This window comes from Borostomias antarcticus (assembly GCF_949987555.1).
Source record: "Borostomias antarcticus genome assembly, chromosome: 29".
Lineage (NCBI taxonomy): Eukaryota > Metazoa > Chordata > Actinopteri > Stomiiformes > Stomiidae > Borostomias > Borostomias antarcticus.
The window spans coordinates 6,777,714-6,796,362 of record NC_140262.1 but is presented as its reverse complement, the minus strand read 5'-3'; the positions used below and the strand labels follow the sequence as shown (position 1 = coordinate 6,796,362).

Here is an 18,649-nt window from a genome sequence, read left to right as displayed (position 1 = left end):
AGCCATTACAGATGGATCTCTATACACACGGCTTCTCTCTGTGGCGTCGTCGGCCGGGGCGGGGGGGGGGGGGGGGGGGGGGGGGGGGGGGGGGGTTAGTATGTCGGGAGAGAAGAGCGGAGAAATGACAAGGGAGTTATTTTCTGAACAGGGGAGAGCTGAGGAAATTGCTACTGAGTTTCCTCTCAGCCGGTGTCTGAGTGGAGAACATTCCGCTGAGGACAAACGCCATGATGAAATCCTGCTCCCACGACGACGCCACTAGGTTTCTGAAACAATCTTTTTCATGTTCAATCAATGCAATCACATCTGGGCACCTGTGTTGGTCTGAAGGGTTTGGATAGACGGACAGAGACGCAGGCAGGTAGGCAGACAGACAGACAGACAGACAAATAGACAGACGCTCAGACAGACAGACGGACAGACAGACAGAGGTAGACAGACAGACAGATAAGCAGACAGACAGAGAGGCAGAAAGACAGACAGACAGAGAAGCAGACAGACAGGCAGTCAGACAGAGAGGCAGACAGACAGACAGATAGAGAGGCAGACAGATGGACAGACAGAGAGGCAGACAGACAGACAGATGGTACTAGTTCCTCTCAGCATGTCTTGCTCACACATACATATGTACATGTTAACCCTAACCCTAACCCTAATCCTAAATACATATGTACATGCTTATTAGGGTTAGGGTTAACCCTAACCCTAACCCTAACCCTAACACTAAATACATATGTACATGCTTATTAGGTAAATAAAATGCTATTCACACATCACAGAATTCTTCCAGCCGTCTCTTGACAATAAGAGTTACCCAGAGTCACTAAAAAAAACATGATAACACAACACACACAGAGCCTCTCCTCAAATGCCTTCTGTAGTTGCAAGGGCATGACAACATCCCATTGTTACCAGGGACCAAAGCACACGCCCATTTTTAGCTGTAATTCCATCCCTGGGGGTCACCTTTCACTGCAGACACAGTGAAGCAGGTGGCCACAGGCGCAGACCTGCGTATCCCTCCGCCCTTCTCCACAGAGCCCAGGTAACCCCCCCCTCCCCCCAACCTGCGTATCCCTCCGCCCTTCTCCACAGAGCCCAGGTAACCCCCCCCGTCCCCACAACCTGCGTATCCCTCCGCCCTTCTCCACAGAGCCCAGGTAACCCCCCCCTCCCCCCAACCTGCGTATCCCTCCGCCCTTCTCCACAGAGCCCAGGTAACCCCCCCCCTCCCCCCAACCTGCGTATCCCTCCGCCCTTCTCCACAGAGCCCAGGTAACCCCCCCCTCCCCCCAACCTGCGTATCCCTCCGCCCTTCTCCACAGAGCCCAGGTAACCCCCCCCCTCCCCACAACCTGCCAGTGTCATAGCTGGTTGGCTGAAACAGGTAGTTCATCCACCAGGCTATGGTTCCTGTACATTAGGACACCTATGGACTCACTAGTTGTAAGTTGCTTGTACGGTATCTGGACTATGTAGTGCCTGCTGTTGGACTAACCCTGACCAGCGAGCTGACCTGACCTGGAGAGCGTGGAGACTGACACTGGACCTCAGCGTCTGACAGTAAGTGAACGATACTGTGTTGCAGTGAGTCATATATACCCTATATATATACATACATATATACATATACATATACATACCCTCTCCAGACTGACTAGAAGAGGGGCATTAGATGTCACCCCAGTGACTGAGATAGAAGGATCATGCCTGATGACTGGATGACATATTTTCAACAACAGAAACTCCTTCTGCTCTGCGGATGATGAACAATACAGGCGTGTGTGTGTGCGTGTGTGTGTGTGTGTGTGTGTGTGTGTGTGTGCGCATGTTTGTGTGTACACGTGTGTGTGTGTGTGGGGGGCATCTAAGCAGAGAGCACAGTGGCAGGTGTCAGAGAGCTAGGGTCCGTCACACAGGGAGAACATCCTGGCAGCTGTTTGAGGGAGTGACTGTCACCCAGAAAGAAGCAACATTCTCACCACTCAGTTCAAGTGCTCAGAGAGCCAGGAAAAGCTCTGGGCAAATTCATTCTATTATCGCTGTCATAACTTTAAACAGTCGGGAGTTGCTGATAACTCCGTCAGTCTTGGACGGTTGCGTTGGTGTCTGGGAGGGGGCGTGTCTACAGCGGGGGAGGGGGCGTGGGGGAGGATACAGTAGACGGCATGACACAGCACCGTGATTACCATAGCACCCGTTGCCATGGCGACATACTGTACGGGGCCAGACCATGACTGATGGCGATTATATGGCAGTCGAGGTTGACTGTTCCCATGACAATAATGCTTAGCCCATATACTGTACAGTAGTAGATGAGCTAAAACTGATCCCTGTGGCTGAGAGAGAGAGAGAAAGAGAGAGAAAGAGAGACACACAGAGATACGTTTCTGGAAGAGTATTGTGCCCATGAGTTTGAATGCTTGAGCCTGGATGGACAGAGTAGCAGCTTATTTAGCCGGTCACACCAGCAGAGTGCTTATTCAATTAAGTTATTGTACGTTGTTTGATTTGATTATCTGGTTGATGGATTGATTGATTGATTGATTGAATTGTTTGTTCTTATTATGAATTGTTGTTTTATTTTTTTGTGCTTTGACAATATTTACTGTGTACAGTATGTCATGCCAATGAGCTATCTTAATTTGAATTTGACAGAGACAGAGACAGACAGAAAGAGAGAGTGAGAGAGACAGAGACAGACAGAGAGAGTGAGAGAGAAAGACAAAGAAAGACAGCAAAAGAGAGAAAGAAAAAAATCTAACTTTATTTGTATAGTGCATTTCATACACAGAGTCAACACAATGGGCCTCATTCACCAATATCTTATTAAGTTCTGTTCTTAAATTTCTTCCTAAGAACATTTCTAAGGAAAGCTCCCGTCTGATTCACGACGTGTTTGTAAACCGCTGGAAGAGTTCGCACCTGCCTTCTCTTAATGGATGAGTTCTCACCTGCCTTCTCTTAATGGATGAGTTCTCACCTGCCTTCTCTTAATGGATGAGTTCTCACCTGCCTTCTCTTAATGGATGAGTTCTCACCTGCCTTCTCTTAATGGCGAATCTCATGGTTTCTCAAGTTCGAAGCTTGTGGCCGCTCACCTGAATTAGCATAGGTAAACTCCCCGCCAGCCCCCTATAAGGATATGCAACTACAGGGTCGTGCGCAGATGTCACTTCTCTGAATGAATACCAGTCATTCGCGATAATGGTTTAGGTGGGGTTGTGTCAGGTGCATTACATGGAGGAAGAGGTTCAGTGAGCAGGATGCATGGCCTTTCCTGGGTGATATTCCTCCTAATATTGGTAAAGAAAAAGAGAGACAGAGGGAGAGAGCCTCAGGGTGTGGTGCTCCCTGTCCCTAACCCTAACCCAAACACACGTCACAATATGAACCTCAAACATCCAGCCAATTAAATGTGAGACTCTCTAAATGGTCTAGAGAGCAAGGTCTCTATCCGTGTGTGTGTGTGTGTGTGTGTGTGTGTGTGTGTGCTATGTCCTTCACATCCCCCTCCTCCTCCTCCCCCCTCCTCCTCCTCCTCCTCCTCCTCCTCCACCTTGAGGAGGCCATGGATTTGTTACCTCCGCCCAGGACGAAGTTGGTGCTGTGTGTTAGTTTGTCTATTAGTTAGTTAGATTGTCATTAAGATTACGCAAAAACTACCAAACTGATTTTCATGAAACTCAGTGGAGGGGTGCCAACTGCATGCAATTAGAGCAGATCCGAATTACCTTTAAGTCAAACTCACTTCCTGAATTGACTGAACAGACCAAATTGAAAAGGACCCCAACCTTGGTGAATCTCAACCTTGGTCAATATAATATTGAGCTAGACCAGACAGTGAAAGTGCATGCTTTCTCAGGGCAAGTATAAGAGTGGAAAGAAAAGCTATCAAAACCCTCTGAGGTCTGCAGGGGCTCCGGAGAACCCAAATGGCATTAGATTATTACTGTATCCTTCTAGTTTTAACCCTAACCCTTATTATACACACAGAGCAACAATACTATATTGACAGAAACCTTCAAATTGTGACTTAACGATTTGAGCACTGGCAAATAATCTGAGATTTTTTAAAATTAGGTTAATTAGACAAAAACTGACTACGGCGGTTCCACAAGGGTCTGTGCTGGGTCCTCCTCTTCCTTCTCTCTGGGCTCTGTCATTCGCTTGCATCGCCTCTGCACTGCAATGATGATAACACCCCCTTCTGACACACAAGTGGAGACACGCATACAGAGCTGCGTGCTTGGCTGCCATCTTGGAGTGGATGGCGACACACCACCTGAAGCTCAACCTGGACAAGACTGAGCTGCTGTTCCTCCTGGGGAAGGGCTGCCCACACCGGGACCTGGCCATCACCATTGAAGACACACGTGACGCAAACTCAGACTGCAAGGAATCTAAGTGTGACCATGGATGACCAACTGTCGTTCTCGACACATATCACATCTACTACATGCTCTTGCAGATTCCTGCTCTACACCATCAGGGGGATTCACCCTTTCTTCAATGACGAAATGGCGCAGGTGCTCATCCAGGCCCTGGTCATCTCCCGCCTGGACTACTACAACTCCTTCCTCGCTGGGGCCCCGGCGTCAGCCATTAAACCTCTGGAGCTTATTCAGAAAGCTGACATCCTACACCCCCTCCCAACCGCTATGCTCTGCTACCTTGGAGCGACTGGTTGCCCCGTCACTCTGAGGCCTAACTCTAATCTCTTCATGAAGTACTACCAGGATCCTCATCTCTTCATGAAGTACTACCAGGATCCTCATCTCTTCATGAAGTACTACCAGGATCCTCATCTCTTCATGAAGTACTACCAGGATCCTCATCTCTTCATGAAGTACTACCAGGATCCTCATCTCTTCATGAAGTACTACCAGGATCCTCATCTCTTCATGAAGTACTACCAGGATCCTCATCTCTTCATGAAGTGGGTTAGGGTTAGGGTTAGGGTTAGGGTTAGGGTTAGGGTTAGGGTTAGGGTTAGTGGGTTAGGGTTAGGGTTAGTACTACCAGGATCCTGGCACTTTGACTTTAGTACTAGATTGTGCTCTTAGTCACTTGTACATTAAATTCAACTATTATATGTAGCATTGGATAAAAGCATCTGCTAAAGGACTGTAATGTAAATGTCCTGTGAAAAGTAAACTCTCTGCCAGTCCTCTCTTTACCTGGCCACATATATTGATATGTGACCACTTCTATTGAGATCGTTTCTGCCTGTTGATGTGTAAAAGTCAAAGGTGACCTTGTTACTCAGGCCTCAGCCCTGGTCGGATAGGCGCCTCTCTCCTGCCATTGATTGGCATGTGGCTCATTGATCAGGTGATGACATCTCAATAGCTTCAGAGGGGGCATAGATCACTCAGCACTCACACACCAGAGAGTTGGACGAAACGCCCGACTGTTCAACTCCATGGTCTTATCTGCTGAGTCAGGGTCACTTGAATGTGGAGAACTCTGAGTCTTTGTATCGACTACAATCCAGTTTTTCTTTCTCTGTCACAGATAGGCTAACTTTAGAGAAGTAAAGCCTTGCATGGCTGCATGAACACAAGAATCCTGGCTCAAATGAATGCTGCCCATCTCACCATCACACCTGACACTGAGCTAATGAGGATCAGTCTGGAGACTGTGTGTGTGTGTGTGTGTGTGTGTGTGTGTGTGTGTGTGTGTGTGTGTGTGTGTGTGTGTGTGTGTGTGTGTGTGTGTGTGTGTGTGTGTGTGTGTGTGTGCGCTGAAGGCCGTCTGAAGCCTCCCAGTCCCGCTGGGTCAGGTCGTTACCCATGCAGCAGTGCAGCAGCCACCATTTTAGAGTAAAAAAAATGAATCAGATCCGATTTGAAACAATCTGGAACATCACGGAATGTAACTGGATCAACAAACCATTTCTATAATTACTCTGACACCTCAGAGAGAAATGGAACATACTATAGGGCTTGTGTTAACGTGCCAAAAACAGAAAACAGGTAGAAGGATAGACAGGGTTAGGGTTAGGGTTAGGGCTAACCCTAACCCTATGTATGCACACACTCACTCACTCACTCACTCACTCACTCACTCACTCACTCACTCACTCACTCACTCACTCACTCACTCACTCACTCACTCACTCACTCAAACACTCACTCACTCACTCACTCACTCACCCACTCATTCACTCAAACACTCACTTACTCAAACACTCACTCACTCAAACACTCACTCGCACGCGCGCACGCACGCGCACGCACACACACACACACACACACACACACACACACACACACACACACACACACACATAGGGGACGGCCAGTACCCATCCTCAGCAGCAGACACTCCTGAGTCCCGCCAGGAAATAAATGACGGGAACCACTGCCAGCGCCGACGCATGCGCAAGTTGCAGGACTAATCGTCTTTGAGTAGATTTTATTATTATTTTTAATGTTACAGTTGTTAGTGTAAAAAGGTACTGCCAGTAGAATTTACACATTATTATACATTCACTTGCTGAACCATATACTTGAAGTAAGGGTTGTATTTACCCTCCAAAATCCTTTTTTACAGTGCCTGGGAGCTGTCCATGGTCCTGAAATGCATCGGGTGAAATCTATCGCATTTTATAGACTATGCTGTTTGGTTGCTCAGCCAACTATGACCATGCCGTCCAATCGCAGTCTCTTTGTTGCCTACCTGTTCAATGTTTCTCTTCTGAAACCTGTCCTTACCGCGAGCCCTTAATGTTAGTCATTAACCCTAACCCTAACCCTAACCCTACTGCGCAGCAGATGGACAGGCTGGATGCAGCTCAGCCTACGGGCTTACCTCGTGCCCCCCTGACACTTAGCTCACAGAGCAGAAAGATGTCAACGACCACGTAAACGAACAAAGCACTTTCGTTGACTTTCACAGTAGGCTAGCCTATGAATGACTGTTAATAATAATATGGTAAGTAGCCTTTCAAGATACCCAATTAAGGAGACTTACAGAGTAAGAAAATATGACGGATGACGGAAGCAGATCCTGCAGTATGAGTCGCTATGCTTATAGGCGCACACATTCAATTAAACTCAGTTATAGGAAATACACAGTTATACAACACGCAGTTATAAGATATTATATTTAATGCAGCCCCACAGTGACACATGCAGTCAGTCAGTGTTTCTTATATTTATATTTCTTACCGCTGAGGGGGGCGCTGGAGCTCAAGGAAAGCACCGTTCACCGGCTCTCTCGCTCGACCCCCCCCTCTCTCTCTCTCTCTCTCTCTCTCTGTCTTCCGGTGCATTAACTACGGCTCTTGCGATGCTCATTAGTCTCTCGGTCACCTGTGGAGAACTGAGGACAACATTTCAGACAGGCTCATCTTTCCTCTCTTCCGTGTACCACGCAGCCACTGTGCTCCGGAGAGCCGCAGAGGGGAAACTTTGCGAGAGCTTCGGGGGACCAAGAGAAGACTACCGTCATATAGTACCACCCGCGAGCCTGTGTGTTCCTCTGAAGACATTCTGGTCACAAGTGAAAGAATATCCATCGACCTGAGATTCTTCCTCTTTTTTTTCTTGGACTCTCTCGTGTCGCCTATGGGACGTCTCTTATAGGCTGTTACATAGAGGTAAGCAAGCTCACTGTATTCTTTACTGTGGTATAAACCACAGTGGCCCTACATGGCAGCCGCTGATAGGCTACGTTGATTGATCAGACTTCTCTACGCTGTTCGGCACGCTAATTTCATGCCATAGGCTAATCAATGATATTGGCATTTTGGTGCTGGAGACTAAATCAACATAGCACAGTCCTATTGTGGATTTGTCAAGGGACGTCAGCGCCGACACTGAGCCCATCGATCAACATCAGAATTATCTAACTCTGTCAACATGTCAAGCTCATCTATTTAGGGTGTCAATCGATACACTGCTACATGAAAATGTGTTTTTGCTAATCCTTTCGAGATCGTTGAGATGTTTCATGGTTCAAGTTTTGGTTTCCTTGTGAATCTGAGATTAGATAATGTAGCCTCGCATGTCACTCTACAAGTGGCAGGCGCAAGATATCTGACAGGGCACTAGGTAGGCTCTACACCGCTACTATGCAACTGTAGGCTACCATGTAAACATGTATGTTCATTTTAGATAATATAGCCTACTGCTCACGGGCTGTCGTGTGTAGGCTATAGTGTTTTGGCATGTGTTTGCTTGTCTGTGTGTGTGTGTGTGTGTGTGTGTGTGTGTGTGTGTGTGTGTGTGTGTGTGTGTGAGAGAGAGAGAGAGAGAGAGAGAGAGACAGACAGGGGGTGGTTGTGTGTGTTTGCTTGTCTGTGTGTGTGAGAGAGAAAGGAAGAGATAGAGAGAGAGATGGGGGGGTTGCTTGTCTGTATGTGTGTGTGTGTGTTTGTGTGTGTGTGAGAGAGAGAGAGAGGGAGAGAGAGAGAGAGAGATGGGGGGGTTGCCTGTCTGTATGTGTGTGTGTGTGTGTGAGAGAGAGAGAGATAGAGAGAGGGAGAGATAGAGAGAGATAGATGGGGGGGTTGCCTGTCTGTCTGTATGTGTGTGTGAGAGAGAGAGAGAGAGAGAGAGAGGGAGAGAGATAGAGATAGAGATGGGGGAGGTTGCCTGTGTGTGTGTGTGTGTGTGTGTGTGTGTGTGTGTGTGTGTGTGTGTGTGTGAGAGAGAGAGAGATGGGGGGAGGGGGGTTGCCTGTCTGTGTGTGTGTGTGTGTGTGTGTGTGTGTGTGTGTGTGTGTGTGTGAGAGAGAGAGAGAGAGGGAGAGAGAGAGGGCGAGAGAGAGATAGAGAGAGATGGGGTGGGGGGGTTGACTGTCTGTGTGTGTGTGTGTGTGTGTGTGTGTGTGTTTGTGTGTATCACAAATCTCCAGACTCTCTGAGGATCAGATGTGCATGTGTATGACTGGTTCAGATCTTGCCCAGCCATGGTGCGGAGCAGGGAGGGTGAGCACATTCACCTCTGACCTCATCAGTGGCGTATTTAGGCATGGGCGACATGGCAGAGGGTGGCAAGAGGAGCCGCGAAAAGTAAACAACAAATCGACAGTCTATTATTCACAATCGGAACTTGTTCACAAATGGAAAATTCACGTTTACAAAACGAAACTGAAAGTGGGGGGCGCCGTAGCGGGGGGGGGGGGGGGGGGGGGGTTCCCCAGGGTGGCATATAAGCTAAAAACGCTACTGGACCTCCTTCACCTCTGACCTCGACCGCTCACCAGTCCTTCACTTCTGACCTCGACCGCTCACCAGTCCTTCACCTCTGACCTCGACCGCTCACCAGTCCTTCACCTCTGACCTCGACCGCTCACCAGTCCTTCACCTCTGACCTCGACCGTTCACCAGTCCTTCACCTCTGACCTAGACCGCTCACCAGTCCTTCACCTCTGACCTCGACCGTTCACCAGTCCTTCACCTCTGACCTCGACCGCTCACCAGTCCTTCACCTCTGACCTCGACCGTTCACCAGTCCTTCACCTCTGACCTCGACCGCTCACCAGTCCTTCACTTCTGACCTCGACCGCTCACCAGTCCTTCACCTCTGACCTCGACCGCTCACCAGTCCTTCACCTCTGACCTCGACCGCTCACCAGTCCTTCACCTCTGACCTCGACCGCTCACCAGTCCTTCACCTCTGACCTCGACCGCTCACCAGTCCTTCACCTCTGACCTCGACCGCTCACCAGTCCTGCTCAAATACAGCACAGCTGGTTTGGACCCAGGAGCTCATTATGAGATTGGTAGAGTTGTTTCACACCACAGAGTTGGCATCTTGGTCTAATGGTTGCCATTAAGCTTAGGAGACCCGGGTTTGATCCACATTGGTTACATTAATACTTGGTCAGGATCAAACGATTGATCTGTTGCTCTATCAATAGCTTCCCACACTTCTCCTTCCTGATTGGTTCCTATGTGTTCTCTCTGGCGCAGAGATGGATAGCCCTATAGAGAACTCTGGAAAATCCATTCTAATATATCTAAGAGGGTGTCTCCCTTAGATCAGTCCTCATTACTCAACAATGTACATTGACTAACCAGCTCTGACTGCACGGTCCAAGCAGAACAGATGCCCACCGCCACAAAAGAAATGTGTGTGTGTGGTCCGACAGACGGGCGCAGGAACACATGAATACTGACTTGTACAGAACAGCCTTGCAAGTAAGGGGCTGGATACATGGGCTAGCTGGCCAAGTGAGCACATATTGCATTACTACATATTGATATGAGCGTTAAAGAAAAAGTTCACCCGGCAATTTAAATGTTGTCTTAGCATTCTCAGAGCTGTGTGTTTGTGTGCTTGTTTGTGTGTGTGTTCTCTCTGCCATCAGCTCTGTAGTTTCCGTTATACAAATTGGCATCGACCCCCACCTGTGTAATTGGATGCTGCCAGTCCCCAAACATGGGTGTCAGTCAGACCGTCCCTTCAAGAGTTCCTTTGGATTGTGTGTCTTCTTAATGGTAGAAGGAGGGTGTGTGTTCCCTGGATTGAGCGTGGTGGATGACTGAGACCTGGCCCACATGGTGGATGATGTTCTGAGACCTGGCCCACATGGTGGATGATGTTCTGAGACCTGGCCCACATGGTGGATGATGTTCTGAGACCTGGCCCACATGGTGGATGATGTTCTGAGACCTGGCCCACATGGTGGATGACTGAGACCTGGCCCACATGGTGGATGATGTTCTGAGACCTGGCCCACATGGTGGATGATGTTCTGAGACCTGGCCCACATGGTGGATGATGTTCTGAGACCTGGCCCACATGGTGGATGATGTTCTGAGACCTGGTCCACATGGGTGTGCTTCAGGGGCGGAGCTAATGGTTCATTGCAGAGGGGGCGGGGACCTCAGAGTGGGCCTCTATAGGCTGTATGGAGATGCAAGACAGATCCAAGGGGAATCTTACGTGAATGGAAAGAAATTCAGATTACAATTAGGTGTTCTATTTCAGGCCAGTACCATGGTATTATTTAAGCAACACAACTGCTGATACTGTAGGCTATTTCAGCACCATAGTCGGCACCATGGGTTTTACCCATAATTTGCTCAAACCTCAGTCAGATAAAGGATGAAAAATACAGCAGACAAAACTAGCGGTCAACCAAGGATAGCAGGCAAATACAGTTTAACATCCAATTATGTTGGATGTCCAGCCACACAGTCGTATAGCCTGCACAACCAAGCCACACCTACACACAACAGACTTCTGTTCAAGCAAAGTGTCACAGTAATAATAATAATAATCAAGAAGACACAGCGGTCTAAAACACAAGCAGCAACATTTTTGAAAAAGGTAGCCCGACAGCCAGCATCTATGACAAGAATCGGGGGATTTCTCTCTCTCTCTCTCTCTCTCTCTCTCTCTCTCTCTCTCTCTCTCTCTCTCTCTCTCTCTCTCTCTCTCTCACACACACACACACACAAACAAAACACATACACACACAAAACACACACAAAATCTCTCTCTGTTTGTCTTTGTATGGCAATTGTATGATCCACATTGTGTGTGGGCGATTTGTAATTGAGAACTGTGGATTCTCACAGTAAATATTTGATGAATTTACTGGGTTGGAAGGTCTTACAGCAGGCTATGGAAATGTGTCGCAGGACACACATGAAAGTTTCTCTCTTGTCAAAACACATGCAGCCCCTCTCTCAACCCCTCTCTCTCTCAACCCCTCTCTCTCAACCCCTCTCTCTCTCAGCCCCTCTCTCTCAACCCCTCTCTCTCTCAACCCCTCTCTCTCTCAACCCCTCTCTCTCTCAGCCCCTCTCTCTCTCAACCCCTCTCTCTCTCTCAGCCCCTCTCTCTCAGCCCCTCTCTCTCTCAACCCCTCTCTCTCTCAGCCCCTCTCTCTCAGCCCCTCTCTCTCAACCCCTCTCTCTCTCAGCCCCTCTCTCTCAGCCCCTCTCTCTCAGCCCCTCTCTCTCAGCCCCTCTCTCTCTCAACCCCTCTCTTTCTCTACCCCTCTCTCTCTCAGCCCCTCTCTCTCAACCCCTCTCTCTCAACCCCTCTCTCTCTCAGCCCCTCTCTCTCAACCCCTCTCTCTCTCAACCCCTCTCTCTCTCAGCCTCTCTCTCTCAACCCCTCTCTCTCTCAGCCCCTCTCTCTCAGCCCCTCTCTCTCTCAGCCTCTCTCTCTCAACCCCTCTCTCTCTCAACCCCTCTCTCTCAACCCCTCTCTCTCAGCCCCTCTCTCTCAGCCTCTCTCTCTCAGCCTCTCTCTCTCAGCCCCTCTCTCAAAACGCATGCAGCCCCTCTCTCCTCTGCAGGCGTGCAGATGATCCTGCTGGGTGAGACACGCTAGATTTACACTCTGCCTTTCATCTGGCACTTGTGCTCTTTCACTATGTAACCCAGACAGATGAAATTGTACACTGTGCTACATGCCACACACACACACACAAATGCACGCACGCACACACACACACACACACACACACACACACACACACACACACACACACACACACACACACATGTTATTCTTTCAAAGCTATTCATGGGTACCAAATGTAGTCCTAGACCTGCCATCTTTGTGTCGTCCACAGGTATATCAAGTGGTCTAATTGGCTCTAGTGCATAGAATCCTATGCAATCAGACAAATTGTCACACCTGTGTAGGGCACAAATATGGCAGATCTTGGACTACATTTGGTACCCATGAATTTGTAACCAGGGCTACACATTAAGAGGGCTGTACAATCCTATACCGTATTTAATGCTATATACTTAAACTGCCTAATTCAGATCTTATACTTAAACTGCCTAATTCAGATCTTATACCTAAACTGCCGAATTCTTCCCAGAATTCCAGGTACACCTCTGGAGGGATCCCATCCCAGCCTGGGGATTTACCTCGGTTCATGTCTTTAAGTGCATCATGTAGTTCATCTAATGTGATATGGGATTCTAATAACTGTATTTGTGGTTCTGATAGCTTAGGTAAATTTAGGCCTTCAAAGAAGGAGTCTAAATTGTCTTTTGATAAGCAAACTTCTGATGAATAGAGTTGTTCATAGAATATTTGGAATTCCTGATTAATTACTGTTGGGTCATATATAAGGGTACCATCTTTGTTTTTAATAGAGACTATATCCGCTTTCTGATCATTCCTGTGTATTTCCCTAGACAGAATATAACTCGGGATGTTTGCATTCAAGTATTGGGTTTGTCTTACTCTATGTACCAAGAACTCAGCTTTCCGCCCGAGTAAAGCATTTAGGTCTGCTCTAACTTGCCCCAATTTCCTTTCTCTCTCTTCATCATCATTTTGCTGTTGCTCAACTATTAATGAGGACTGCTTATGTTCCACGCCGCCTGCTTGACTTAACCCTTAACCCTAACCCTAACCTGACTGATAACCTGACTGATAACCTGACTGATAAATGTAACAAACATTAAAGTTCAGAAAGGAGAGGAAAGGGTTCTGTGCTGAGTTTCATTAGATAGAGAGGGAAGGCTGCGAGCGTGTGAAGCGTGTTCAGGGTTAGGGTCAGGGTCAGGGTCAGGGTTAGGGTCAGGGTCAGGGTCAGGGTCAGGGTCAGGGTCAGGGTCAGGGTCTGGGTCAGGGTCAGGGTCAGGGTCAGGGTCAGGGTTAGGGTCAGGGTCAGGGTCAGGGTTTGGGTCAGGGTCAGGGTCAGGGTTAGGGTCAGGGTTAGGGTCAGGGTCAGGGTTAGGGTTAGGGTTAGGGTTAGGGTTAGGGTCAGGGTCAGGGTCAGGGTTAGGGTTAGGGTTAGGGTTACCCTGCCACCGGAAGCCCTTCTAGCTAAATTGCTATTCTATGGCAGCAGTCCGGTAGAGCTCTTGGAGGGGCAAGTCCGAATGTTGGGGTGATGACAGGTTGATTGATTGATGGTCTTGTGCGCGTTGTCTAGACGGGAGTTTGTCCTCTGGAATGTCTGGAGATCGTTCACGTCGGTTGCTCTTTTGCTGAACAGTAAACCAGAGGAAAGTTCCAAATAATCGTAATGACTGCTGCATAGACATCATATCATCATGGTGTTTATCATGGTGCTCACATGATCACTATACAGACATCATATCATCATGGTGTTTCCAGTGTGTTACCTGGACTGTCTCTCCTGTGACTTTCCGATCATGCGATCATCCAACTTGGCATTAGTTTTAAAAGCCAGCGGAAGTAATTAACGATTTAATTGAAAATATAACCACTAATTGGATGCTTCGATGTTTGAGAGATTGAAAGAAGGGATGGGCTGGCATTCTTCCCTATATCAATTAACTTGTTTTCAATTATTCTATTGATTAATATTGTCGGAAAGAAAATACATATTTAATCACAAACAAAGCCAAGTCAATTATCGCAGCGCTGTGTCTGTGCCTCTCTGAGACACACGTCACCCACACATGTAATTACAGCGCCAGACTGAGCAAACAAAGCCCACTCGTTCTTTTAATGAAGCTTGGAGATGTTTTCAATCAGTTGAGTTCTTGACTGTTCTGGTGCCACGGTAACGGATTGAGGCAAATGCACTGGAGAGGTCTAGAGGGACAATCTAGAGCTGCTTCTGCTGTTGTTGTTGTTATTGTTTTCGGTGGCGTGTGCTTATTTATTACCTCCGCCCCAACGACAGCGCAGGACGATAGACAATATTTTCGGGGGGGGGGGGGCGGTTATTGGTTGAATTGTTAACATGATTACACTAAAACTACCCGACCGATTTTCATGAAACTCAGTGGAGGCATGTTGCATGGGCCAACTTGGAACCCATTCAATTTTGGAGCGGATCTGACCTGAGGAGGCCACAGAGCCGCCAAAACATGGCTGCCCATTCACCTCCATTCATTTTTTTTGGACTACCCTCACTGTCATTGGGAGGGTGTGGGGGGGGGGGGATTGAAATGGCCAGCCATATCTCAACATGGGAACGGTTAGGATTATGCCACAGACTGGCATAAAACTCTCAATGTAACGTATACTAAACATGTCCTGCTTGCACACGTGCACGCGGACAAAGCCACAAAATGCTTTCAAGGTCCATTTTTAGTAGAAGTTGTTGTTGTTGTCATTGTCATTGTTGTGTACCGGGCAGCCACTCACTGTGTGACTATGTGGGACCCAGTGGCCTCCTTTCCCCTGATTGGTTGGCCAAGTTTCGGCCACGCCTCCCACTGTCAGCAGGTGTTGTACTGCTGTGAGCAGAGCCCAGGTGTGCAGCTGCAGGCAGCCAGCCATTCTAACCACACATTAGCTCTGCACTTGACCTTTCCAGAGGCCGGCCTCCTCTGCACTTGACCTTTCCAGAGGCCGGCCTCCTCAGGGGCGCTTAGAAGAGCCCAGCCAGTCAGGGACCGGCAGCCTGGCCTCCTCTCTCCCGCCCACGCCTCCACGTCTGACCCCGCTGGCCTGGAACCCAGGGGTTGATCCGGTCCGGTCGGATCCGTTCTCTGGAGGTTTACTAGCCGATTAATGTTTACGTATGCAATTACAATAATCATTTCAGGAATATAAAAGAATGAGTGTCTGATGATGATCGCATGCTTCCATCAATAACAGTTTTATGTTAAATCAATACCTGCTGACCTGGCCAGTGCTCTATGCTTTAGCCTTCAAGGAAGCAAACTTCATTACTGACTTTATATATCTCATCAGGAGGACCCAGATTCTGTTTAATTTAACATCCCATTCATGCCGCGAGTCATTGCTCCATCCATCAGTCCTGCTTTCATTCCATCCCTTTTTGTCTCCCTCCTCAGGGTCTGAAAGGTAAACGGACAGAGGTGCTTTCATTTGGTGGAGGTGGGTGGGCGGGGTCCGGGGGGGGCGGGGTCCGGGGGGGGTCAGGTGGGGGGGCGGGGTCCGGGGGGGGTCAGGTGCGGGGGCGGGGTCCGGGGGGGTCAGGTGGGGGGGGCAGGGTCAGGAGGCTCTTGTTAGTTCAACAGAGATGATCAAGCTAAGTAAGTTAAGTAATGGCCCCGTATCTGTGTAAGCATTCAATCTACGAGAGGGTTGATTCACTTGGTCAAATGAAGGCGTGTGTGTTTGTGTATGTGTTGGTCCTTGAACGAGTGTGTGTGTGTGTGTGTGTGTGTGTGTGTGTGTGTGTGTGTGACTGAGGCTGGAATGCAGCAGAGCCTGAATGGGTTGTCTCTAAAGCTCTTTCATCAATGGGTGCCTGACTGCTGTAAGTCTTGTGTGTTCATAGGCCCTTAAAGAAAACTGTAGACCCTTAAAGCGACATGAGATAACTCGGCACTTTGGCGGCCCCTCTGGTCGTGATAAAATTGGCACTGCATTTTAAGAACCGCAATCCCCCACTCACTCGCAGTAATGATGGGGGAAAAATATGATAGCAAACGTGCTTGGAGCAGACTGGATTGGAAGATTGTAGCTACTTCAATGGGCTTTCTGGAAGCATGGCTTCAAAGCAGGTAAATACATGGGATTCAGCCATGGCTGCTTTGCAGATTTCGTTTCGCGGGACGAAGTGTTTGTTGTCTTCCTGATATTGTGACACGCAAAACGCATCGCTTCCGTTTCCACCACAAGATTTCCCGCTAGTGTACTAGCCAGTACACCGAAATTCTAAAATAATTAATTCACAGGGTCTCATGCAGTCTCATGTAACAAATATGATTTTTGGGGTCTTGCTAAAGCCTATTCATAAACTAATAGCAAGTAAAGGTGAATATTGAACTATAAAAAAGTTATCTCATTGAGCTTTAAAGAAAATGATACTGCCTGCAGTGATAGTTGTTGGATGACGATCTCTTTTTCTCTCGATTATGTAGCCTTACTGTACATGCTGTGTTCATGCAGTTGGGTCTGACCTGAAAAGCATTGTCAAGGTTTTCCCCTGTAGGGACACCTGGTTCTACACTGCATTCCTTGTTTCTGAGAGCACAGTGCCCACACTGAGACCTGGGTTGCATCTGTCGTTCCAGCAGCCTCCTGTTCACCGCTGGGTCCTGTAGTCCCTCCTCTCATTTCATTAGGGTTACTGCTGATACTGATGAAAAGTGCCTTTAGAGTGGATAGACTGACCACCCTCCTTAAGGAAAATGAAATGCTCAGATGAATTGACCTGGTAGAGCTGTCAGAGAGAGAGGGAGTGTGTGAGAGAGAGATGGTGTTATACACTATGTAATTTGGGTTTTAAGTTCGTCATTCTTTTAACTGTGAAATGTTTCATTGCTACCTAACTAATTTTCTCTAATTCATCAAAGCTAGAAACCTGAGAGAGAGAGAGAGAGAGAGAGAGAGAGAGAGAGAGAGAGAGAGAGAGAGAGAGAGAGAGAGAGAGAGAGAGAGAGAGAGAGAGAGAGAGAGAGAGAGAGAGAGAGAGAGAGAGAGAGAGAGAGAGAGAGAGAGAGAGAGAGAGAGAGAGAGAGAGAGAGAGAGAGAGAGAGAGAGAGAGAGAGAGAGAGAGAGAGAGAGAGAGAGAGACTGGGAAGAAAGAGATTGGAGAGAGGGGTAGGATGAGGAGAGAGAGACTGAGAGTGAGTGTGTGTGCGCTAGTGAGCACTCAAAGATGGTAAAGAGCTTGTCTGTGACACTGAAGTTAATGGCTGAAATGCAATTAAAATATCCAGTCTTAAAATTCCCAGCACCGTCTCAAAGAGGATGTTTGAAGATCTTGGATCAAATTTCTCTCAAGTTGGAGCTGAGTTTCCATAAAACTCATCATAACATTTAATGGACATGAATGTTGCATGAACACATGGGTGAAAGAGAGGAGAGAGAAGAGCAATACAGTGAGGGGAGAATGAGTGAACGAAAGAAAGAAAGAAAGAAAGAAAGAAAGAAAGAAAGAAAGAAAGAAAGAAAGAAAGAAAGAGAGAGAGAGAGAAGAAAGAAAGAAAGAAAGAAAGAAAGAAAGAAAGAAAGAAAGAAAGAAAGAAAGAAAGAAAGAAAGAAAGAAAGAAAGAAAGAAAGAAAGAAAGAAAGAAAGAAAGAAAGAAAGAAAGAAAGAAAGAGAAATATTGTCAATTGTATTCATACAACACATTATTGGATTTTTGGTTCCAGAGAAGAATCTCATTATCTTTAAACTTGTTTATGATATCCAGCCTGGCTCACAGGTTTAATTTCTAAACCGATACAGTCCGGTGAGCCCAAAGATACTCTGCTTCCGCATGTTGTAGCTCAGTCTGACGGTAGTGGGGGTGCGGTCGGGAGTGGGTGTAGGGTTTGACCATGGCCTGGAGGTAGGAGGGGGCTTTCCCTTTCATTGCCCTGTAGGCTAGCGCCAGGGTTTTAAACTGGATGCGAGCCGCTACAAGGAGCCAGCGTAGAGAACGGAGAAGGGAAGTTGTGTGGGAGAACTTGGGGTGGTTGAACACCAGGCGAGCAGCAGCTTTCTGGACAAGTTCCAGGGGTTTATTGGCTGACGACGGGGCCCCAGCGAGGAGGGAGTTGCAGTAATCCAGGTGGGAGATGACCAGGGCCTGGATGAGCACCTGCACCGTTTCATCAGTGAGGAAAGTACATGATTGTACATGATTCCACACCTGCACGTTCATTACCTCGGCTGCCATCCTTGGGAAAACTCTGTAATGTATATCAAACATGTATAACATGTAATAAACATGTAACACTGTAATGTATATCAAACATGTATAACATGTAATAAACATGTAACACTGTAATGTATATCAAACATGTGTAACATGTTATACACATGTAAC

At 47.8% G+C, this 18,649-nt stretch overlaps 1 protein-coding gene across 1 annotated transcript in view; it reads left to right on the top strand.

Annotated features, from left to right (window-relative positions):
* Nucleotides 1–4,727: 4,727 nt before the first annotated feature.
* The window catches only part of LOC311326938 (protocadherin-15-like), a gene marked incomplete at both ends in the record, with an annotated part of 148,762 nt that continues 134,840 nt past the window's right edge, over nucleotides 4,728–18,649 (top strand). Inside the window, one exon of the mRNA XM_084459917.1 lies at nucleotides 4,728–4,942. Coding sequence (XP_084316043.1) covers nucleotides 4,728–4,942 — 215 coding nt within the window. The remainder of the gene's footprint in view (nucleotides 4,943–18,649) is intronic.